This window comes from Entelurus aequoreus, linkage group LG06 (genome assembly GCF_033978785.1).
Source record: "Entelurus aequoreus isolate RoL-2023_Sb linkage group LG06, RoL_Eaeq_v1.1, whole genome shotgun sequence".
In the NCBI taxonomy this organism is placed as follows: domain Eukaryota; kingdom Metazoa; phylum Chordata; class Actinopteri; order Syngnathiformes; family Syngnathidae; genus Entelurus; species Entelurus aequoreus.
The window spans coordinates 48,668,723-48,690,720 of record NC_084736.1 but is presented as its reverse complement, the minus strand read 5'-3'; the positions used below and the strand labels follow the sequence as shown (position 1 = coordinate 48,690,720).

The 21,998-nt window shown below is 39.3% G+C and overlaps 1 protein-coding gene across 1 annotated transcript; it reads right to left on the bottom strand.

Annotated features, from left to right (window-relative positions):
* Positions 1-3,700: 3,700 nt before the first annotated feature.
* On the bottom strand, positions 3,701-20,905 carry LOC133652317 (arrestin domain-containing protein 3-like). The gene is made up of 6 exons (XM_062050922.1): positions 20,550-20,905; positions 19,010-19,079; positions 16,166-16,313; positions 12,379-12,481; positions 7,598-7,863; positions 3,701-7,527 (listed from the first exon to the last, which is right to left on the bottom strand). Exons 1-6 carry the CDS (start codon positions 20,902-20,904, stop codon positions 7,426-7,428), a joined length of 1,044 nt encoding a protein of 347 aa, XP_061906906.1. The 5' UTR covers position 20,905; the 3' UTR covers positions 3,701-7,425.
* Positions 20,906-21,998: the final 1,093 nt, after the last annotated feature.

The following is a 21,998-nucleotide window of genomic DNA, read 5'->3' as shown; positions in this document are numbered from 1 at the left end:
TAATTATTAAAAGGGAGCACACAATTCCTGAACAGGCTAAATGTTTTGAAGTTAGAACAGTTTGAATCGGATAGAAAATGTGGTAGTTGTGGAACTTAGAACAATGTCCCATTCTTTTCAAAGGGAATTTCATGGAAATTTGGGTATTAGGGGAAAATAGGTAATTTTTGGGAAAATGCTAAAAAATATGAATGATCTGAATGGTTGGTGTTGGAATTTTGCAAATCGGTCGAGAAATGTTGAAGTAGTAACAGTTTTGATTGATAAATGGTATTACGGAATTTCTGGAATTTCAGGAAAACTGGGAATTTTTCCAGTTCAAAAAACAACTTAGTTTTTTGTCCTGAATAACAGGAATGATTTGTCGGTGGAACGGTTGAAGTGGGTTGAAAAATGTGGAAGGAGTAGTTGACAGAAAAAAGGGTTTGAAAAAAGCGGGAATTCCAGGAATTCCTGGAATCTTTTTTAACTTGGAAAAATGATAGTTTGAATGTGCAGGATGAGTGGAATATGTTGAAGGTGGAATGGTTTGAATCGATTGAAAAATTCGGAAATGGTGGAAGTTTGAAAAATGGCCAATTCAATTTGAATGGGAAAAATGTCCCGGAAAACCTGGAATTCTGAGAATTTTTGGAATTTGTCAAATGAAAGCCCGCGATTCCCAAATAGGCTGAACAGTTTGAAGTTGGAACGGTTTGAATCGGATGCATTCACACAATAAGCATAAAACTGCCCATGCAGGTTTAAAATGTGTACTGCACATATGTTTGAAAAAATTGTAACAAATGAATGTAATGCGTCAATCTTATTGTTTAAGTCACACCCGGACAATACTGGTGGAGGGCCAAAATTAAATAGTTACATGATATAATTACTTAAATGTTTCATTGATTAATTATAATTTGAATTGAATACATAAATGTGTTATACAATGTGTCAATCATTTATTTAATGACATTTAATAATAAAATTACTTATTTGATTATTTCATAATTTTAATAATTTCATTATTTATTGATTCATTTAATTAGTTAAATAAGCATTTGCCTATTTATTTTTTAAATGTTGTCCAATTTGGTCAGCGCTTCATGGATTTATTTTACTTGTCAAACTCAGGTGTCAGTGTCAGTGGGTGGGGCTAACACACTTTCACTTCCAAATGATTGGACAAGATCAGTGGTTCTTAACCTTGTTGGAGGTACCGAACCCCACCAGTTTCATATGCGCATTCACCGAACCCTTCTTTAGAGAAAAATATATATATATATTTTTTTCCAAATTCAAGACAAAGTTATATGTTTTTGGTAACACTTTAGTACGGGGAACATATTCTAAGTAACAAAGACTTAATTTAGAGTTTTTTGGTTAGGGTTTGGGTTAGAGCCAGGGTTAGAGGGTTATAATAAGGCCATGCCGAATAAGGCAGTAATACGTACTTAATAATGACTAGTTAAGAGCCAATATGTTACTAATTTGCATGTTAATAAGAAACTAATTAATGGTGAATATGTTCCCCATACTAAAGTGTTACCATGTTTTTTTACTGGTGCACAACATGAACCGTGCATGAACATCACCTTGTTCAAACAACAAAACCAACACAGTGCATAAACTCACAACAAATTACACACCTGCAAATCAGTCTGACTTCTGCTGTTGCCGTATCCGCAATACGCCGATAGGGAGAAGTTTTTATTTACACGATGAATCGGGCGTGTCTTGACCTCCGCCGAACCCCTGAGCCCGACTCACCGAACCCCTAGGGTTCCATCGAACCCAGGTTAAGAACCACTGGACTAGATTCATGTTAGCCCCGCCCACTGAGTCTAACGGGTGAGTTTGAAAGATACATTAATTACATGTGCTGATAAGACCCAAATTGGACAACATTAACTCTTATTTAAGTAAATAACAAAAAAATATGATATAAATATCAGAATATAGTGTATAATCTATCTATCATGTGTCTAATTATATTATTACCATGTAATTACTTCTATTACCGAACAAGCTATCATTCATTCACTATTAAAAGTTGGTAAATGTCAAACACAGCAAGTGAATAACTATCAGTAATTTCTAAATTATTATTGCTCCCTATTAGACAATATGTACAAAACCCAAAAACCAGTGAAGTTGGCACGTTGTGTAATTCATAAAAAAACAGAATAAAATTATTTGCAAATCCTTTTCAACCTACAGTATATTCAATTGAATAGACTGCAAAGACAAGATATTCAATGTTTGAACTGAGAAACTTTTTTTTTTTGTGCAAATAATCATGAACTTATAATTTTATGGCAGCAACACATTGCAAAAAAGTTGTCACAGGGGCATGTTCACCACTGTGTTACATGGCCTTTCCTTTTAACAACACTCAGTAAACATTTGGGAACTGAGGAGACCAATTTTTGAAGCTTTTTCAGGTGGAATTCTTTCCCATTCTTGCTTGATGTACAGCTTAAGTTGTTCAACAGTCCGGGGGTCTCCGTTGTGGTATTTTAGGCTTCATAATGCGCCACACATTTTCAATGGGAGACAGGTCTGGACTACAGGCAGGCCAGTCTAGTACCTGCACTCTTTGACTATTAAACCATGCTGTTGTAACACGTGGCTTGGCATTGTCTTGCTGAAATAAGCAGGGGCGTCCATGATAACGTTGCTTGGAAACATATGTTGATCCAAAACCTGTATCGACCTTTCAGCATTAATGGTGCCTTCACAGATGTGTAAATTACCCATTCTTTGGGTACTAATATACCCCCATACCATCACAGACCCTGGCTTTTGAACTTTGCGCCTAGAACAATCCGGATGGTTCTTTTTCTCTTTGGTCCGTAGGACACGACGTTCACAGTTTCCAAAAACAACTTGAAATGTGGACTCGTCAGACGACAGAACACTTTTACACATTGCATCAGTCCATCTTAGATGAGTTCGGGCCCAGCGAAGCATTTCTGGGTATTGTTGATAAATGGCTTTTGCTTTGCATAATTTTAACTTGCACTTAAAAGATGTAGCGACCAATTATAGTTACTGACAGTGGTTTTCTTAAGTGTTCCTGAGCCCATGTGGTAATATCCTTTACACACTGATTTCGGTTTTTACTGCAGTACCGCCTGAGGAATCAAAGGTCACGGGCATTCAATGTTGGTTTTCAGCCTTGCTGCTTACATGCAGTGATTTCTCCGGATTCCCTGAAACTTTTGATGATATTGTGGACCGTAGATGGTGAAATCCCTAAATTCCTTGCAATAGCTCATTGAGAAATGTTGTTCTTAAACCGTTGGACAATTTGCTCACGCATTTGTTCACAAAGTGGTGACCATCGCCCCATCCTTGTTTGTGAATGACTGAGCATTTCATGGAAGCTGCTTTTATACCCAATCATGGCACCCACCTGTTCCCAATTAGCCTGTTCACCTGTGGGATTTTCCAAATAAGTGTTTGATGAGCATTCCTCAACTTGTTGCAGGCATCAAATTCCAAATGAGCTAACATTTGCAAAAAATAACAACGTTTACCAGTTTGAACGTTAAGTATCTTGTCTTTGCAGTCTATTCAATTGAATATAGGTTGAAAGGGATTTGCAAATCCTTGTATTTTGTTTTTATTTACGATTTACACAACGTGCCAACTTCCCCGGTTTTGGGTTTTGTATTATTTATGTTTGAAAAGTCACATGTCATAAGTAAAACAAGTCAAAGAAACACAAAACATGGAGGTGATAAACTGTTTTCTTTTATTATTCAAGCATATAGAAGACAGTAGTTCTTCATGTTGTATTAAATTACAGCAAACCGTCATTCAACATCAATACTACTTTTCAACAACTCCAGTTATGGTAGTTTGGTTGCAAGAAACCATGCAGTTTGAGATTAAGGCTGCAACTTGGTTCTGTCAAAGGCATTTCGGGTCTTCTCTGAATAAAAAAAAGTTAAACATCAAGTTTACATTAAAAAAATAAAAAACAACACACATTGTATAGGTAACAGGTCATATGTGTGTGTAAAGCTAACTCGAACTCGCTACAGTAGGGATATTCCGATCATGGATTTATGTTGCCAACGTCGGCCGATACCAATACCGATCGCATGTATTAACTGTACATTTTCCAGTTTATTTATGGTGAGTGCTATTGACAGTTTAACAATATCAACAAAATATTTAAAGTTTTTTTTTTATCACATACAATTGTTTGAGCAAAACAAAGTTAATAGTACACAATAACAATACAGAAACAAAAACTACTATCTACTACTCATATACATTTTGGTTTTTGCCTTTAAAACTCTTCTGTGTCCACGGAAGTATTCCCCAAGTTTGTAAACATGAACAAAAACAGCAACAAAAATAATCGACATAATCACTCTAGTCTCGATCATATATCGGTATCGACACCACCGAGTTATGAATCGATCCGCCCTCTTTTTATCTGCCGTGTACTGACTGTGACAAGCAGTTGTTATTATATTATCCTCTCTCTAACTCTTATTCATCTACTATACACATTTATATAGACTTCATAAAGTATACTAAACACTTATTTCTTGGCGTTGCTATTATAAATAAATAAATGATAAATGGGTTATACTTGTATCACGCTTTTCTACCTTCAAGGTACTCAAAGCGCTTTGACACTATTTCCACATTCACCCATTCACACCCACATTCACACACTGATGGCGGGAGCTGCCATGCCAGGCCCTAACCAGGACCCATCAGAAGCAAGGGTGAAGTGTCTTGCTCAAGGACACAACAGACGTGACAAGGATGGTAGAAGGTGGGGATTGAACCAGGAACCCTCAGGTTGCTGGCACGGCCACTCTCCCAACCGCGCCACGTTTTCCCCTGGCTTGCTCTCGTTGCGTAACATGTTTGGCCATGTCCTTGATAATGATACTTAAGATTCTTAGAAAATGCCATGTATTAGCCGTAATAAAGGTGATTATTACTAGCTCCACACTGTGTATGGAGACACACAATTAGCTGCTAGCCGCTTATCAACCGGGGGCCTAAGAATAAACAGTGTCAGCCACAGGGGATTGACATTTGTGGTCAAAAGACCTAACCTCGATCCTAACCTCATGGTAAACTACCGGCCGGTGTCCCACCTTCCGTTTATCTCGAAAATTCTCGAAAAAATTGTCGCACAGCAGCTAAATGAACACTTAGCGTCTAACAATCTCTGTGAACCTTTTCAATCCGGTTTCAGGGCAAATCACTCTACGGAGACAGCCCTCGCAAAAATGACTAATGATCTATTGCTAACGATGGATTCTGATGCCTCATCTATGTTGCTGCTTCTTGATCTTAGCGCCGCTTTCGATACTGTTGATCATAATATTTTATTAGAGCGTATCAAAACGCGTATTGGAATGTCAGACTTAGCCTTGTCTTGGTTTAACTCTTATCTTACTGACAGGATGCAGTGTGTCTCCCATAACAATGTGACCTCGGACTATGTTAAGGTAACGTGCAGAGTTCCCCAGGGTTCGGTTCTTGGCCCTGCACTCTTTAGTATTTACATGCTGCCGCTAGGTGACATCATACGCAAATACGGTGTTAGCTTTCACTGTTATGCTGATGACACCCAACTCAACATGCCCCTAAAGTTGACCAACACGCCGGATTGTAGTCAGCTGGAGGCGTGTCTTAATGAAATTAAACAATGGATGTCCGCTAACTTTTTGCAACTCAACGCTAAGAAAACGGAAATGCTGATTATCGGTCCTGCTCAACACCGACATCTATTTAATAATACCACCTTAACATTTGACAACCAAACAATTAAACAAGGCGACTCGGTAAAGAATCTGGGTATTATCTTCGACCCAACTCTCTCGTTTGAGTCACACATTAAGAGTGTTACTAAAACGGCCTTCTTTCATCTCCGTGATATCGCTAAAATCCGTTCCATTTTGTCCACAAGCGATGTTGAGATCATTATCCATGCGTTCGTTACATCTCGTCTCGATTACTGTAACGTTTTATTTTCGGGCCTCCCTATGTCTAGCATTAAAAGATTACAGATGGTACAAAATGCGGCTGCTAGACTTTTGACAAAAACAAGAAAGTTTGATCATATTACGCCTATACTGGCTCACTTGCACTGGCTTCCTGTGCACCTAAGATGCGACTTTAAGGTTTTACTACTTACGTATAAAATACTACACGGTCGTGCTCCTGCCTATCTTGTACCATATGTCCCGGCAAGAAATCTGCGTTCAAAGAACTCCGGCTTATTAGTGATTCCCAGAGCCCAAAAAAAGTCTGCGGGCTATAGAGCGTTTTCTATTCGGGCTCCAATATTATGGAATGCCCTCCCGGTAAAAGTTAGAGATGCTACCTCAGTAGAAGCATTTAAGTCTCATCTTAAAACTCATTTGTATACTCTAGCCTTTAAATACACTCCCTTTTTAGACCAGTTGATCTGCCGTTTCTTTTCTTTTCTTTTCTACTCTGCTCTGGGGTGGACCGCTAGCCTGTTCATCGGATGGGGACATCTCTACGCTGCTGACCCGTCTCCGCTCGGGATGGTTTCTGCTGGCCCCACCATGGACTGGACTTTCGCTGATGTGTTGGACTTTCACAATATTATGTCAGACCCACTCGACATCCATTGCTTTCGGTCTCCCCTAGAGGGGGGGGGGGGGGGTTACCCACATATGCGGTCCTCTCCAAGGTTTCTCATAGTCATTCACATTGACGTCCCACTGGGGTGAGTTTTCCTTGCCCGTATGTGGGCTCTGTACCGAGGTCGTCGTTGTGGCTTGTACAGCCCTTTGAGACACTTGTGATTTAGGGCTATATAAATAAACATTGATTGATTGATTGATGGTCTGCATTACAAAGGCCTTAATCTGCAATAACAATCGCATACATTGTCACAAAAATCGTCCGATAATGGTCGGCGGCCGACAGATGGGCACATCCCTACGGTACAGTTCGTATAAGTGTTGGTTAAAAGACAAAGAACGCAACAGGCTCTTCAAGAAATATAAAATAAGGCTGACTGTTGTAATCAATTCATGCTAAACATTTAAAACATGCAACGTCTCCTTCAATCACAAACAAAGCTTTTAGTCTACAGGTATGTAGACTATACAACTATATATCCAGTTGGCAACAGAAAACATTCCATTTGTAACAGAAAAAGGTTAACATGTTATGTTTAGTTAGGCACAAACGTGTATCTCACAATACACACTGTAAGTAACACTTGAACACGGACTACCCGACGTAAGCTGCATTGACCCAAACAGTATTTTCAAAAACGTAAAACGTACAATGGCAGTGCTTCAGTACAATCTTTGCATAGTTTGTAACAAACGACTTAAGTGGAAAAGACCGTCAGACTTGAGGTAAAAGGCGTTCCCAGTCACAATTCAAAAGTGTTTTAACAGTACTTCATGTCCCAAAATGTTACTCCCCATAAAGTGGAGGGGGACTATGAAAAGGGATGTCATCAATGATGATGGGAAACAACAGGGTGAGGTCCCAGGAAGCACTGACACCGAGCTTCAGCTACAAGAGACACAAGGATCGTGAGACCGTATTTAAGGGCAAAGCAAGTTTTTACGGCGGCTGTTCTTACCTCAATCACGTACTCCACCTCTAAGATGCTGCAGTTGGAGATGGAGAGGGACGTGTCCGTGGGAATAGTAACGGTCATCTCAGTGCGTATAACTGAAGTGCCAGCGCCGTAGGGCAGCCCGGTCTGGGAGACCAAGTTCTTTACCACCAGCCTTTTATGGGCCTTGTTGAGAGTATAGTAGCGCTGCTTCTGCAGAAGTTTGACCTTTGGAGTCACTGTCCGAGACGAAGCGTTGCTGAAGACGCAATTTAACTTGACCGTTTCACCTGGGGGAAGAAAATGTTGGGAGCATGTTCGGGTTAAGGCTGCAAGATCATGGCCCACACAAAAATCTCGATTTTGTATCAATATTGAAATCATGATCATTTATTACGTTGGGGGCGGGAGGTGCTTGAACGTGACATCATCATGCAATTTGTGATGAAATAGAGAAATCTTTGGGTTTTTGTTCAATGACATTTGACGTTTCATATTTTTCCCAGTAGATGATGCCTTTTGTGATGATCCGCTGGCCGCACCCCGAGGTTTGAGTTTCTTGGTTGCCATAGGCGCTGATTATTTTCACCTGCCTCTGATTAGTGTTCGGGACGCTCACCTGCTTCCGGGCACTAATCAGAAAGCTATTTATTCCTGCCTTTTGCCACACTCGGTCTGGCTGTTTTGTTTGCTCATGCAACAAGTTACATTAGTACTGCTTTGATTCCTGTTTCTATGTTAGCTTTCCAGTGCTAGTTTTTTGCCTTAGCTCCCCGTGCAATCAGCACGCTTCTCTTGTGTTTGTATCATGACTGATTTATGGCAAATAAATCACTTTCCTACCTGTACGCTGCCTTTGGAGTTCCGTCTACATCTTGGGGAAACGATCCGCGCATAACCATGCGACCACTCAAACGTAACAGCATTTCGCACTATCCATTTTGTAAGTTTTGTTTGGACCCAAGCTCCTTTTATTACATACAATATTTTGAGCAAAAATAAAGTCAATAGTGCAAAATAACTAAACAAAAGCAAAAACTACTACTGGCTTTGATTTAAATGTTATGACAGTTTGTTATTTTCCTGTGTTTAGAATCACTTCCTGTCCTGATGCACTTGTTTTGTCAGTATTTCATGATTAGTCTCTGTATTTTGAAGCACCTTTACTTTCTGTTTCTCATTGTTGATTAGTTTTTATTTAGTTTTACAGGGTTCCCAATTTCGGGGCCGGATCGTTCTGTTACGTTGTGGTGAGCGTTGATCACGACGTGACTCCAAAATGCAGAAGACTGCAGACGGTGTGCAGGTAATAGTATATTTAAAGGCCTACTGAAACAGGGATAGCAGATCCATTCTATGTGTCATACTTGATCATTTTGCGATATTGCCATAATTTTGCTGAAAGAATTTAGTATAGAACGACGACGATAAAGTTCGCAACTTTTGGTCGCTGATAAAAAAAGCCTTGCCTATACCGGAAGTAGCGTGTTGTCACAGGAGGAAGGATTCCTCCCGGGCGCGGCGCCGCTGCTGCCCACTGCTCCCCAAGGGGATGGGTCAAATGCAGAGGACACATTTCACCACATCTAGTGTGTGTGTGACAATCATTGGTACTTTAATCTTTGAACTTTAATCTTTAAAATTCCCCGTTGTTTACAATGGAGCGAGAGAGATTCGGACCGAGAAAGCGACGATTACCCCATTAATTTGAGCGAGGATGAAAGATTCGTGGATGAGGAACGTTAGAGTGAAGAACTAGAGAGGCAGTGCAGGGTGTATCTTTTTTCGCTCTGACCGTAACTTAGGTACAAGGTCTCATTGGATTCCACACACTCTCCTTTTTCTATTGTGGATCACGGATTTGTATTTTAAACCACCTCGGATATTATATCCTCTTGAAAATGAGAGTCGAGAACGCGAAATGGACATTCACAGTGACTTTTATCTCCACGACAATACATCAGCGAAGCTCTTTAGCTACTGAGCTAACGTGATAGCATCTGGCTCAAATGCAGATAGAAACAAAATAAATAAATCCCTTACTGGAAGGATAGACAGAAGATCAACAATACTATTAAACCATGGACATGTAACTACACGGTTAATAATTCTCAGCCTGGCAAAGCTTAACAGTGCTGTTGCTAACGACGCTGAAGCTAACTTAGCAACCAGACCTCACAGAGCAATGATAAAAACATTAGCGCTCCACCTACGCCAGCCAGCCCTCATCTGCTCATCAACACCCGTGCTCACCTGCGTTCCAGCGATTGACGGCGCGACGAAGGACTTCACCCGATCACAGATGCGGTTGGCGGCTAGCATCGGCTAGCGCGTCTGCTATCCAAGTAAGTACTCCTTGTTGTGTTGCTACAGCCAGCCGCTAATACACCGATCCCACCTACAACTTTCTTCTTTGCAATCTCCATTGTTCATTAAACAAATTGCAAAAGATTCACCAACACAGATGTCCAGAATACTGTGGAATTGTTCGATGAAAACAGAGCAGTTTGTATGGTGACACATTGGGTACGAATACTTCCGTTGCCGTCGTGACGTCACGCGCATATGCATCATACATAGACGTTTCCAACCGGAAGTTTAGCGGGAAATTTAAAATTGCACTTTATAAGTTAACCTGGCCGTATTGGCATGTGTTGCAATGTTAAGATTTCATCATTGATATATAAACTATCAGACTGCGTGGTCGGTAGTAGTGGGTTTCAGTAGGCCTTTAATGACAAAGCAAAAGCTATGGTGCAGCTGGGAAGTGCACCGGAAGCACAGGGAAAGCTATCCAGGAAGCAAGTCAAACAAAACACAAACACACTAAACAGACTACATAGCCCTGGAAGAGGGAACCAGGTGGAACTAAATTGAACTAATTAACAATGAGAAACAGATGTGCTCGTAGGACAAGGAAGAAAAAGTAAAGGTGCTTCAAAACAGAGACCAAACAGAAAATAATGACAAAATAAGAGCACCAGGACGGGATTTGATTCTAAACACAGGAAAATAACAAACAATCCAAAGTGTCATGTAGGATCATGACATTGAATTATGTGTTTTTTTTCCCCCAATGTCCTCCTGTATCATATTTGTTATTATTATTTAGTAAGTAAAAAATAACAAAAATGACAAAAAAACAATCTTGTGATAATAAAATATATTGATCAGTGTAGTATCGACAATATACTGATACTATACTTCCATACTATGGTATCGAGCCGCTCATCTGTGTTTACATTCAAGAGCTTTAGCTTAGCGGTTAGCATGGCCAATTGTATCCTCATACAGCAGGGGTGTCCAAACTTTTTTCACTGAGTCCCGCACACTGAAAAATCAAAACAAGCGGGGGCCATTTTGATATCTTTTATTTCAAAAACCAATACAATATATGTATAAAAAATATACATTTAGGTCTCCACTCAGGCAAAGGGTTTTGGTCAAAAAAACAAACAAACATTGTTGCTATTTAGTATTATTATTATTATTATTATTATTCTAGGTTTAAATCTCTAGATCAATATTAGGTCTATCTGTCAATATAACGTTATTAAAGATTTAAGTTGTGTGCTCTTTTTGTCCTAAGAAATCCTGTTTTTTATGGAAAAAACACAAAATATGCAATATTTTCACCCAATAAAAATTTTAAGTTTAATAATTTGAGATTATATAATAATTGGAGCCTTAAAAAGGTCAATAACTCATAACAACGTTGATTTTAATTAATTATTCTTTTTTGAGCAATGACACTTAAAAACAAAATTCCCACTAAAATGATTGGGGATCCAAAAGGCTCAGACTCATTAAAGTGTTAAAAAATAACACAATAATCTCGAGATCAAATTCAGATCTATCCGTCAATTATAAGTTTTATTGTTGTTGATGTTTTTTGTTTGTTCGTTTTAGGCCCTTCTTTAAAAAACTTTAAAAAAAAGCTTAGTTTTTTATATGGCAAACACAAAATATGCAACATTTTCCCCAAAAATATCTCAAAGTGGAATATTTAATGTGACGTAATGGGAGCCTTGAATAGGTCAATAATTCATAATGACATTGATTTTGATTCATTATTATTTTTTAAAGAAAGAAACAGCCTGCAAGGCAGCTTTGCGTTGTTAAGAGTCAACATTGCAACATTTTCTTGTTACATTTCACCTGTTTGCTCTTTTATACCACTTTTTATGTTTTGTTTATTTTTTTATTGTATTTTTATAATGTGTCGTGGGGCCGTTAAAAAATTACCTGCGGGCCGCAAATGGCCCCTGGGCTGCACTTTGGACACCCCTGTCATACAGTATAGAAAGTAATGTAATTTCGCTATACCTCGTATAACGCAGGCCAGCCAGTGTGACTGAGCCATGTGTGAATTATTGGTAAACCTCTATCTGTTTGATAGCTTGGGCTTTTACCTTCGTAGCTAGCACACTAGTCTCTCATGTCGGACGACCCAGGTTCGAGTCCCAGGTGGAACAGAAAAAGCAGAGCAGAGACTGAACCAGGCGGGTTACACTCGTCCTCCAGTGATAATGGTAGATGTAAGAAAGAGGTAGTCGTCGTGGTCACGGAACTCTGTGCGGATACACAACAGTTTCTGGCGTGGGCGGACGCCGCTTTAAGAGCCGCTGTTGCTTTAATGCCGTCGCGGGCTGTAAAAGTGCTTGATTGGATATGCAGCAGAGCCTGCAGAATATCACCCTCATTTGATGGTAGCAGCCAAACCGTGATCACAGTCTGATTATTGTGCAGCCCTAGTTTGTGTTATTAAAGACAATACAACAAAGTGGAAGGAGTGGGAAGATTACCTAGTGTAAAGACTTTCTTCTCCACGCTGGCTGTCATTGTGATGGGACCCGAGGCACAACAAAGGAAGCCCACGTTCATGATGTTGGAGCCTGAGAGAGGAGACTAAAGAGAGAGAAGAACTAAGAAAAGAAAACAGGTACACACTCTTCAAAGTCAACATTTTAAAATTTAGGGCCTGAGATTTAACGGCTCATTTCTTGAGGCGAATTTGGATTTTCAATTTAATTCATTTGAGGAATTGGAATTAAATGACATGTTGAATTTGAAATAAAGTAATTCAGAGAAGTTCTTCATAGCCAAGTAACATGAATCATTTGTCACGTTTAACAAAAATGTTGGCTTGAATACAAACACTAAAATGACCTGTATTTTGAAAATGAACAAATTATGTCCACGTTGCCGTTATATATTGTGATAATTAGTTTAAATCAAGAATCGATTCTGGATCAAATCACTACCCCGGTAATTGGAGTAAAGTTGAATTGTGAGGAGTTGTAAAATTCAGGCATGTGAACACACTTTGAGAAAAAAAAAGAAGATCATTTAAAAAAAGAGGACATTTGTATCATGATCCGTGGTCCGGATCATGTTTTGTTTAGTTAGGTTCTGTTAGTTTTGGACTTCTTTAGTTCCCGTCTGCGCTTCCTTGTTTGTTTTGTCACCATGGCGACTCATTAGTTCACCTGCCTCATTTGAATGGATCACACCTGTCGCTAATCATTGTGTTCACCTGTCTCTGATTAGGGCATGCCACTCACCTGCTTCCCGAGCACTAATCAGAGACATTATTTAAGTTGCCTTTGCCAGTCAGTCGGCCTGGCGTCATTGTTTGCTTCATGCTCTCGTCACGTAAGTTTTGCTAGTTTCATGCCACAGTTCCCTGAGTGTTCCTTGTCACTAGTCTATGCTCAGTAGTGATGGGTTGATGAGGCGTCATGAAGCGTTTCGACACATTGCAAAACTGTATTGATACTGCGTCACTAAATACTGACATCTGCTGGACATTAAAAATCCCTACAGGCAACCTATGGACCGACTCAACTGACACTGATTTTATGACCTAGTATATACAATAATATAAGCCAAGTCATTGTATTTCATTTAGGATTATTTCATATCTTCATTTAAATAAAAATATGTTTTTATCTTTTTTAGATACAGTCAATAAATAATGTGAACATGTATCATAACATGGAAAACTAAGAGAACGTGTTGTAAATGTGGATGCTTGTGGACTGGGATTTTTTTTTTTTTTTAATTAATTTTTATTAAAAAAAACAGTTTTTCCAACGTATTAAATTTTAGACGATTTCTCTTAGTTATTATTTCTCCGGCTGTAGAAAAGACCCGCTCACAGGCAATGTTCCCTCTAATTGTTCATGTGTCTGAGCAAACACAAAAACTCCCTGAGCATTCAGTGGAGCACATGTGAGCAACATCACACGTGGCAATACCAGCAGCACACCTGTCTCAAACCAATCTTTTACAATAACACTCAAATGAGAGGAGGCATTTTCATGAGATTATTTAGTAATATTAGTGATTTGGCCCACTTGTAATGAAAATAAAAGAAATCTTGTTTTTCATAAGCTATGGATTAGTATTGTACAATATGTCTGGGTGGGGGTCCTGCTTTGGAAATAATTTGTACCCCTTTCAGAGATAACATTTACTTCCCCTTAAACATCTTCATGTTGCACAATTAAATGTAAGCATAGGATTAAGTGTGCATTCCTGTATTCTCTAGTAACAGCATTCCATGATTAATATCAATAAATTAACATTAATAATAAATGACAGTAAAATAAGCACATGTATGACTGAGGAGTCATAGTTTAACTTTGTGTGGTGTTTGAATTGTCCGACTTTTTGTGTGGCCATAAACGCACCAGTGGCTTAGTGGTATGCGTGTTGGTGACAGATGACAAGTTGGTTTTAGCCTGGTTTGTATGGCAGAAAATGACAAGTTTTCCGAGATAGGAGTGTTTTACTTATGTTTTTGGTGTGGTTATGGCCGAATTTAAACAGTTTTGCTCAATAAAGTGATCAATATAATTCCTGTCCTCGAAGCATCTCGATAGACATTACAATAATTGAACAGTGTTGACGAACACCGTTAGGGCCGCTTGTTGTCACTGTCACTCAGAGTTGCATTGCAAAATTACACAGAATAATTGTGTTTATTTTGTTTAGAATTCAGATGGGATTGATTTGGTGCGCGGCATATATTTGCTGTGCGCAGAGGACGCTTGAGCAGTGCGCAATTGCGCAGGCGCGCACTTTCGAGGGAACGTTGCTCACAGGGCACAGAGGAGGCGGGTGTGCGACACAGTTCGCGTATCGCTCACGTGACCAAAACAGCTCATGATCGGTCACGTGACTTTCTAAAAGCGGTACGCGCACCGACACAGGGTATCGCTCTATGGGCTCGACGCATGCATCGGTGTTGCCGGACACATTACTAATGCTCAGTGTTAGCCCTATAGCATCCAGCGCGATCGGCACTTTTTCCTTCCTCTTGTTTTTTCTGTTTTTTGTACCCTTTTGAGTTTTGAGAATTAAATCATGTTTTTTCCTGCACGCTTTGTCCGAAATAGTCTGTTTGCATCCCGGGAGAACAAACCTCGCAGTAAGCTTCGTAAACCCACACGTGACAATTTGCCATCAGCACGAAACAATCTGCTGCCACGCAAATTCCAAAAAACACGTTTTGAAAATCAAAAGACTACATTTCTTGCAATTAAGTGCATTTGTATACTATATTTGACCTTTAGATGTATTCTCATCTACCAATCTTTTGGCTGTCAGGTTCGATCCCCGCTTCTGCCATCCTAGTCACTGCCGTTGTGTCCTTGGGCAAGACACTTTACTCACCTGCTCCCAGTGTCACCCACACTGGTTTAAATGTAACTTAGATATTAGGTTTCACTATGTAAAAGCGCTTTGAGTCACTAGAGAAAAGCGCTATATAAATATAATTCACTTCACTTCCCTTCACTTTTGGCATTTGCATGTTCCATGTAATGTACCGTATAATTTTTTTATTAGTAGATAATTTACTAACATTATCATTGCAAATGCCATGTAAAATTGTACAACCTGCATGCAAATAATTCAGAAAACGTTTACCATTTGTCAGCTCTATTCTGTAGCCACGCCCCCTCAGGTGTTATGACCTGTTAACAATCTGTCACGTCAAAAATATACCTTCTCGCTGGCTACTACTAAATACTCAAACTATAACTGATTCAGAACTAAAAGTGTTCGGATTGTATTCATCCAAATATGATTAGCAGCAAAGTGGACAGCGGTCAACGTTGTGGTTTGGAAAGCGAACTGAGGCAACAACATTTAAGCTATCTAGATGGTTAAGTTAACCAAGCAGCTTGTTTCGGTGCTCCTGAGATCAACTCCCCATCCTGCAACTCAGTGCTGCGTTTAAATATGAGGAAATGTGAGTACTTGCAGGCTGAGGGGAGCGTTCAACAAATTTTGTTGAGATCATATTTTTTTTTATATTTCAATAAAAAAATGGAAGTAATATTTTCACGCAAAAATTAATGTTTAAAAACGCGTTTTCGCGTACATTTCACATGCCTGAAGATTCCATTATAGCATGTTGTTACACTGAGCCAGTAGTGTGCTGACACGTGCGTGTTAGCAAATTAAGTTTTTAATCAGGCTTATGACATAGTCTAAATACTTGACTATACATGCCTAACCTTGGTTTCAATACTTGTGTCCATATATTAAAGCTGCTAGAAGATGAAGATGACTATTACTTACAAACAGGTCTGGCTGGCTGGAATTGATGTGATGCACAAAGTTGAGCTCTGTCACAAAATCCTTTGACAAATGCCACGGTCTGTCGATGCTCACAGTCAAGTGGTAGCTTATTTGACCACAAGGCCCACGGAAGCTGGATGGGAAGTCCCTGCATTGATGTACAACATTTGTTAGATGTTGTCCCAAGGGGTGTAAAAAAATTAAATGTTTTGAATGAATTGTGATTGTTATTTGTAACGATTTCTTAATTGATTTAAAAAATTAATTTAATTTAAAAAAAAAATATTTTTATTTTTTCTTAAATCTGTGCTGTCCAGCCACTCAGGCAATTGGCATATTGTTGATGTAGATCAGTGGTCCCAAAACTAAAAAATTATATATATATATATATATATATATATATACTGTATATATATATATATATATACTGTATATAAATATTTATACTGTATATAAATATTTATATATTTTTTAAATCTGTCCTTTCTAGCACATCCATCAATCCATTTTCTACCAGTTGTTACTGTCTGGGTCTCCTAGCCACTAGCCAGCAAATCATCCATCCATTTTCTACCGCTTGTCCTTTTTGGGGTCGCTGGAGCCTATCTCAGCTGCATTCGGGCGGTAGGCGGGGTACACCCTAAACAAGTCGCCACCTCATCGCAGGCCAACAAATCATATTGTCTAAAAATGCCTTTTCCCATCAATAACGTGACGTCATCACGTGCATTAGTGCACGAGGCAAAAAAATTGCGAAATCATTGGGGAAACGTAAAATAGACTCCGACTGTAGAGTTTTTAAACATCCGTGCTGTGCTGTGCAGATTTACTTTACAAAAGAGAAGTGTCGGATACTTCTCTTGTTGCCTTATTTCAGGAGTGTCAAACTCAAATACAGAGTGGGACAAAATTTCAAACTGAACAAAGCCGTGGGCCAAGGTTGAACAAATTAACATTTTACAAGTTTTGCATTGAATATTGAACAAGCAAGGCTTGTATAACTTTATAGTGACATGCAAAATCGAGTTTCAAATAATAATAATAATAATTAAAAAATATCAATGGCATATCAAATACAATTTAAATAAAAATGTAATGCCTCTTTTCTATGTGCAGCCTTCTGAGGTAAATATCAACATTAACTTTTTTCACAGGCTAATAAATTTGAAAATAAAATAACAATGAATAAACCAACCATTCAGGACTTTAAAGGCCGACTGAAATGAATTTTTTAAATTTAAAACGGGGATAGCAGTTCCATTCTATGTGTCATACTTGATCATTTAGCGATATTGCCATATTTTTGCTGAAAGGATTTAGTAGAGAACAACGACGATAAAGATCGCAACTTTTGGTATCTGATAAAAAAAAAGCCTTGCCCCTACCGGAAGTAGCGTGACGTAGTCAGTTGAAAGGCTTCTCACATTTTCCTATTGTTTTCAATGCAGCTAGAGCGATTCGGACCGAGAAAGCGACGATTACCCCATTAATTTGAGCGAGGATGAAAGATTCGTGGATGAGGAACGTTAGAGTGAAGGACTAGAATGCAGTGCAAGACATATCTTTTTTCGCTCTGACCGTAACTTAGGTACAAGTTGGCTCATTGGATTACACACTCTCTCCTTTTTCTATTGTGGATCACTGATTTGTATTTTAAACCACCTCGGATACTATATCCTCTTGAAAATGAGAGTCGAGAACGCGAAATGGACATTCACAGTGACTTTTATCTCCACGACAATACATCGACGAAACACTTTAGCTACGGAGCTAACGTGATAGCATCGTGCTTAACTGCATAGAGAAACAAAATAAATAAATCCCTGACTGGAAGGATAGACAGAAGATCAACAATACTATTAAACCATGGACATGTAAATACATGGTTAATGCTTTCCAGCCTGGCGAAGGTTAACAATGCTGTTGCTAACGACGCCATTGAAGCTAACTTAGCAACCGGCAAAAGCCGGTCTTCAACCCATGGTCTCCTGCAGAGACCATGGGTTGAAGACTTTTTTAAGACCATTTTGAAAATAATTTAACCATTTCACATCCATACGAACAAAAAATACAACGACAAAGTAAAATCAGAGGTCCAGAACGAATTTTAAGTATATGAATTCATTCACTGATCTTTCACATTGGAAAACAAAATGGTTAAACTAACTAAATAGTTAAGTTTAAGTAATTTGGCTTTGCTGTGGGCTTCCGTTAAGTTTTCTCCGCTCTTATGCTTAGCTGTAACTACACACAGCAGCGCGCACAGCACACTAGCTGGTGGTGCTCGATAAATTCTGACGGGTCAGCACAGGTAGCCTACTTTAGTTCCGTTTTGTAGTTACATTTTAGTATCCTCAAAAATCAAAACATTTCAAAGCGAGACTGAAGTGTATACATGTTTTAAATAAAAGTAACGTCAATAGATTTTTAAGACCTTTCAAAATCGTACTTAAGACCTTTTGTGAGATTTTAGGAGAATTTTAGACATTTTAAGTCCTTAAATTCAAATGATTGGATTTAAGACTTTTTTAGACTTTTTGACACCCCGCGGATACCCTGTCACCCTAATAAGGACGATCGAAAATGAATCAATGAAAATGTAATTATGGGAATGATAATGTTGGTCAAATGCACATCATAAATGTGTGTGAGTAAATGTTTCCAGTGCCTTATTGAACAATGACTTTCAAAATAAAAGCAGCTCTAAAGGTAAATACAAGGGGGACCTAATAGCAGGGTATAACAGATAAAGTGGCTGGTGAGTGAGACTTTTTATTAAGAGTTTAGTCTTTGGACCATGCAGCACACCTGATGAATGATGATAACATAAAAAGTCTTACTTACCCTTGTGGAATATGACATGTAAATGGATACACATGTCTGCCGGCCGGAAGTTTAGCAGCTTCCCCAACAGCTGTAAAGACAAAGGAGGGGTATAACACATACACTCACTAGATTAGGGGTGTCAAACATACGGCCTAAGGGCCGGATCAGGCCCGCGAACAGGTTTTTTTCCGGCCTGCGGGTTGAATTTGCCAAGTATAAAAACTAACCTGAAATCTTTGAATGAAAGAAACAGCTGTTCTAAATGTGTCCACTGGATGTCACAATAGCAATTATTTGTATCTTTGTAGATGATGCTACATATGTACAAAATAAACCACATGATGTTAGTACAATCAGTCGAGGAAAATGATCAAACTACATAAATAACATACTGTAGTTTGATTTTGACAATTTTTTTCAATCTTGATAGATTGAAAATCAACACCTATGAGTTGACTGATGAACATTATCACATAATTTATTCAGAAAATATAAATAACGACAAAGATAGAATACTATTAAGTGTAAAAACCAAACAAACATACGGCCTGAGGGCCGGATCAGACCAGCGAACAGGTTTTTTACCGGCCCGCGGGATGAGTTTGCTAAGTATAAAAATGAACCTGAAATTTTTGAATGAAAGAAACAGCTGTTCTAAATGTGTCCACTGGATGTCACAATAGCAATTATTTGTATCTTTGTAGATGATGCTACATATGTTCAAAATAAACCACGTTAGTACAGGGTAGCACGGTGGAAGAGGGGTTAGTGCGCCTGCCTCACTATACAAAGGTCCTGGGTTCGATCCTGCTGTGTGGCGTTTGCATGTTCTCCCTGTGACTGCGTGGGTTCCTTCCGGGTACTACGGCTTCCTCCCACCTCCAAAGACATGCACCTAGGGAGAGGTTGATTGGCAACACTAAATTGGCCCTAGTGTGGGAATGTGAGTGTGAATGTTGTCTGTCTGTGTTGGCGATGAGGTGGCAACTTGTCCAGGGTGTACCCCGCCTTCTGCCCGAATGCAGCTAAGATAGGCTCCAGCACCCCCGCCACCTCGAACGAGACAAGCGGTAGAAAATGGATGGATGAATGTTAGTACAATCAGTCGCGGAAAAGGATCAAACTACATAAATAACATACTGTAATTTGATTTTGATATAATTTTTTAAAATCTTGATAGATTGAAAATCAACACCAATGATGATGAACATTATCACATAATTTATTCGGAAAATATAAATACCGACAAATAAAGATAGAATACTATTTAGTGTAAAAACTAATAAATAAATACAATTCAGAATCTGCTTGTTCTAGAAAGAAAGAAAACAATTTGCGATTGTCTTTATTTTAAAGTTGTCGTGCCGTGATTTTTCTCCATGTGGCCCCCGATCTAAAATGAGTTTGACACCCCTGCACTAGATAATGAGATGCATTTTAGCCTCTGTAGGATACTATTGATCTTCTTAGGTTGACACTGTCAATTAAATTAGCACGGGATTTTAAACCGATTCTTGTGCTGCATGTTCTGCAGCGAGCGTGGGAGACACGCACGTACCTCCTTCCGTCAAAATCATGCTTTTGAGGTTAAAAAAGTCGATCTTTGCAGAAAATCTCTTTCGATTCCTATTCTTGCCCCCGGCGGTGGACCAGTGGACGTGTGCCTGCCCCTTCAGACACATGGAGACCGATCTGATCTTCGTCGCCTTGGGGAGCTCGAAGGAAATATGTCCTGTGATTGCGTCTCCACTGCAAAACGTATCCCTGTTATTAAAATTAATGTTGAAGTCCTTGAAGGTTTCGGCGAACATCGTTGACACCCGAATTGGTAAACAAATAAGGAAAAAAGCCTCATAAAAGGGTGGAATTAGTTGACGACGATGCACAATAATAACGCTACCCGGCCCAGTCATATGTGCCTAAAGCGCAGGCGCATACTGAAGTGGGCGGGGCTCTAGAGTCTTATACCCACAACCATAGATGCCCACAACGCCTCCTACTGCAATGCCGCCATTACACTTAGGAGGCAGACTACTGGTACACAGTGTTTTTCAGGTATGTAATTGTTGTGTTTGGTTTCCAAATATTGTATTATTGGGAAATATACTAAAAAGAAACCAAACGGTGGTTGACTGACTGCCTGCTAGATTGTCTCTCCAAGTGGTGTGCCGTCAGGGCCAGCAAGGCCTTCTCTGCTGGCCTATCATAACCAGAAATCATAACTAAAGATAAAAATATTTTTTTCTTTTCTTTCCCTAAATATCTTAAAGTATTCATATTCTCTTCATGTCATATTATGCTCCTTCCAGCATTGTTGTTTTTAGGTTTTAAAGTTTGTATCCAATCAGAATTCAGCTTGCTTATGTTGCCCTGCTGTACCAAATCTGCCTAGAGCCTTCAGAATCAATAATGCAGGCGTCTGTGCACTGTAAGTGAACGGACACAAACATTTGACAGACAGTTGCGATAGCCAATCAGATCACGAGTTGTTGTCAGTAAGGCCTTCTAGATGGCCTAAGGCAAATATATAGTGATGTTATGAGCTAGGTCAGTGTTTTTCAACCACTGTGCCGCGGCACACTAGTCAATCAATCAATCAATGTTTATTTATATAGCCCTAAATCACAAGTGTCTCAAAGGGCTGTACAAGCCACAACGACATCCTCGGTACAGAGCCCACATACGGGCAAGGAAAACTCGCCCCAGTGGGACGTCAATGTGAATGACTATGAGAAACCTTGGAGAGGACCGCATATGTGGGTAACCCCCCCCCCCCCCCCCCTCTAGTGTACCGTTAGATACAGTCTGGTGTGCCGTGGGAGATGATGTCATTTCACCTCATTGGGTTAAAAATATTTTTTGCAAACCAGTAATTATAATCCGCAAATAATGTGCCGTTGTTGAGTGTCTGTGCTGTTTAGAGCGCGGCATAGTAACCGTGTAATACTCTTCCATATCAGTAGGTGGCAGCAGGTAGCTAATTGGTTTGTGGATGTCGGGAACATGG

Bases quoted from the DNA above. Each gene is read 5' to 3' on its own strand.
- LOC133652317 (XM_062050922.1), bottom strand. From the start codon at position 20,904: ATGACTGGGCCGGGTAGCGTTATTATTGTGCATCGTCGTCAACTAATT. The intron at 12,482-16,165 runs GTAAGTAATAGT...CTCTCTCTTTAG, and splicing joins CCAGCCAGCCAGACCTGTTT to TCTCCTCTCTCAGGCTCCAA. The intron at 7,864-12,378 runs GTAATCTTCCCA...TTCTTCCCCCAG, and splicing joins GAAGAAAGTCTTTACACTAG to GTGAAACGGTCAAGTTAAAT.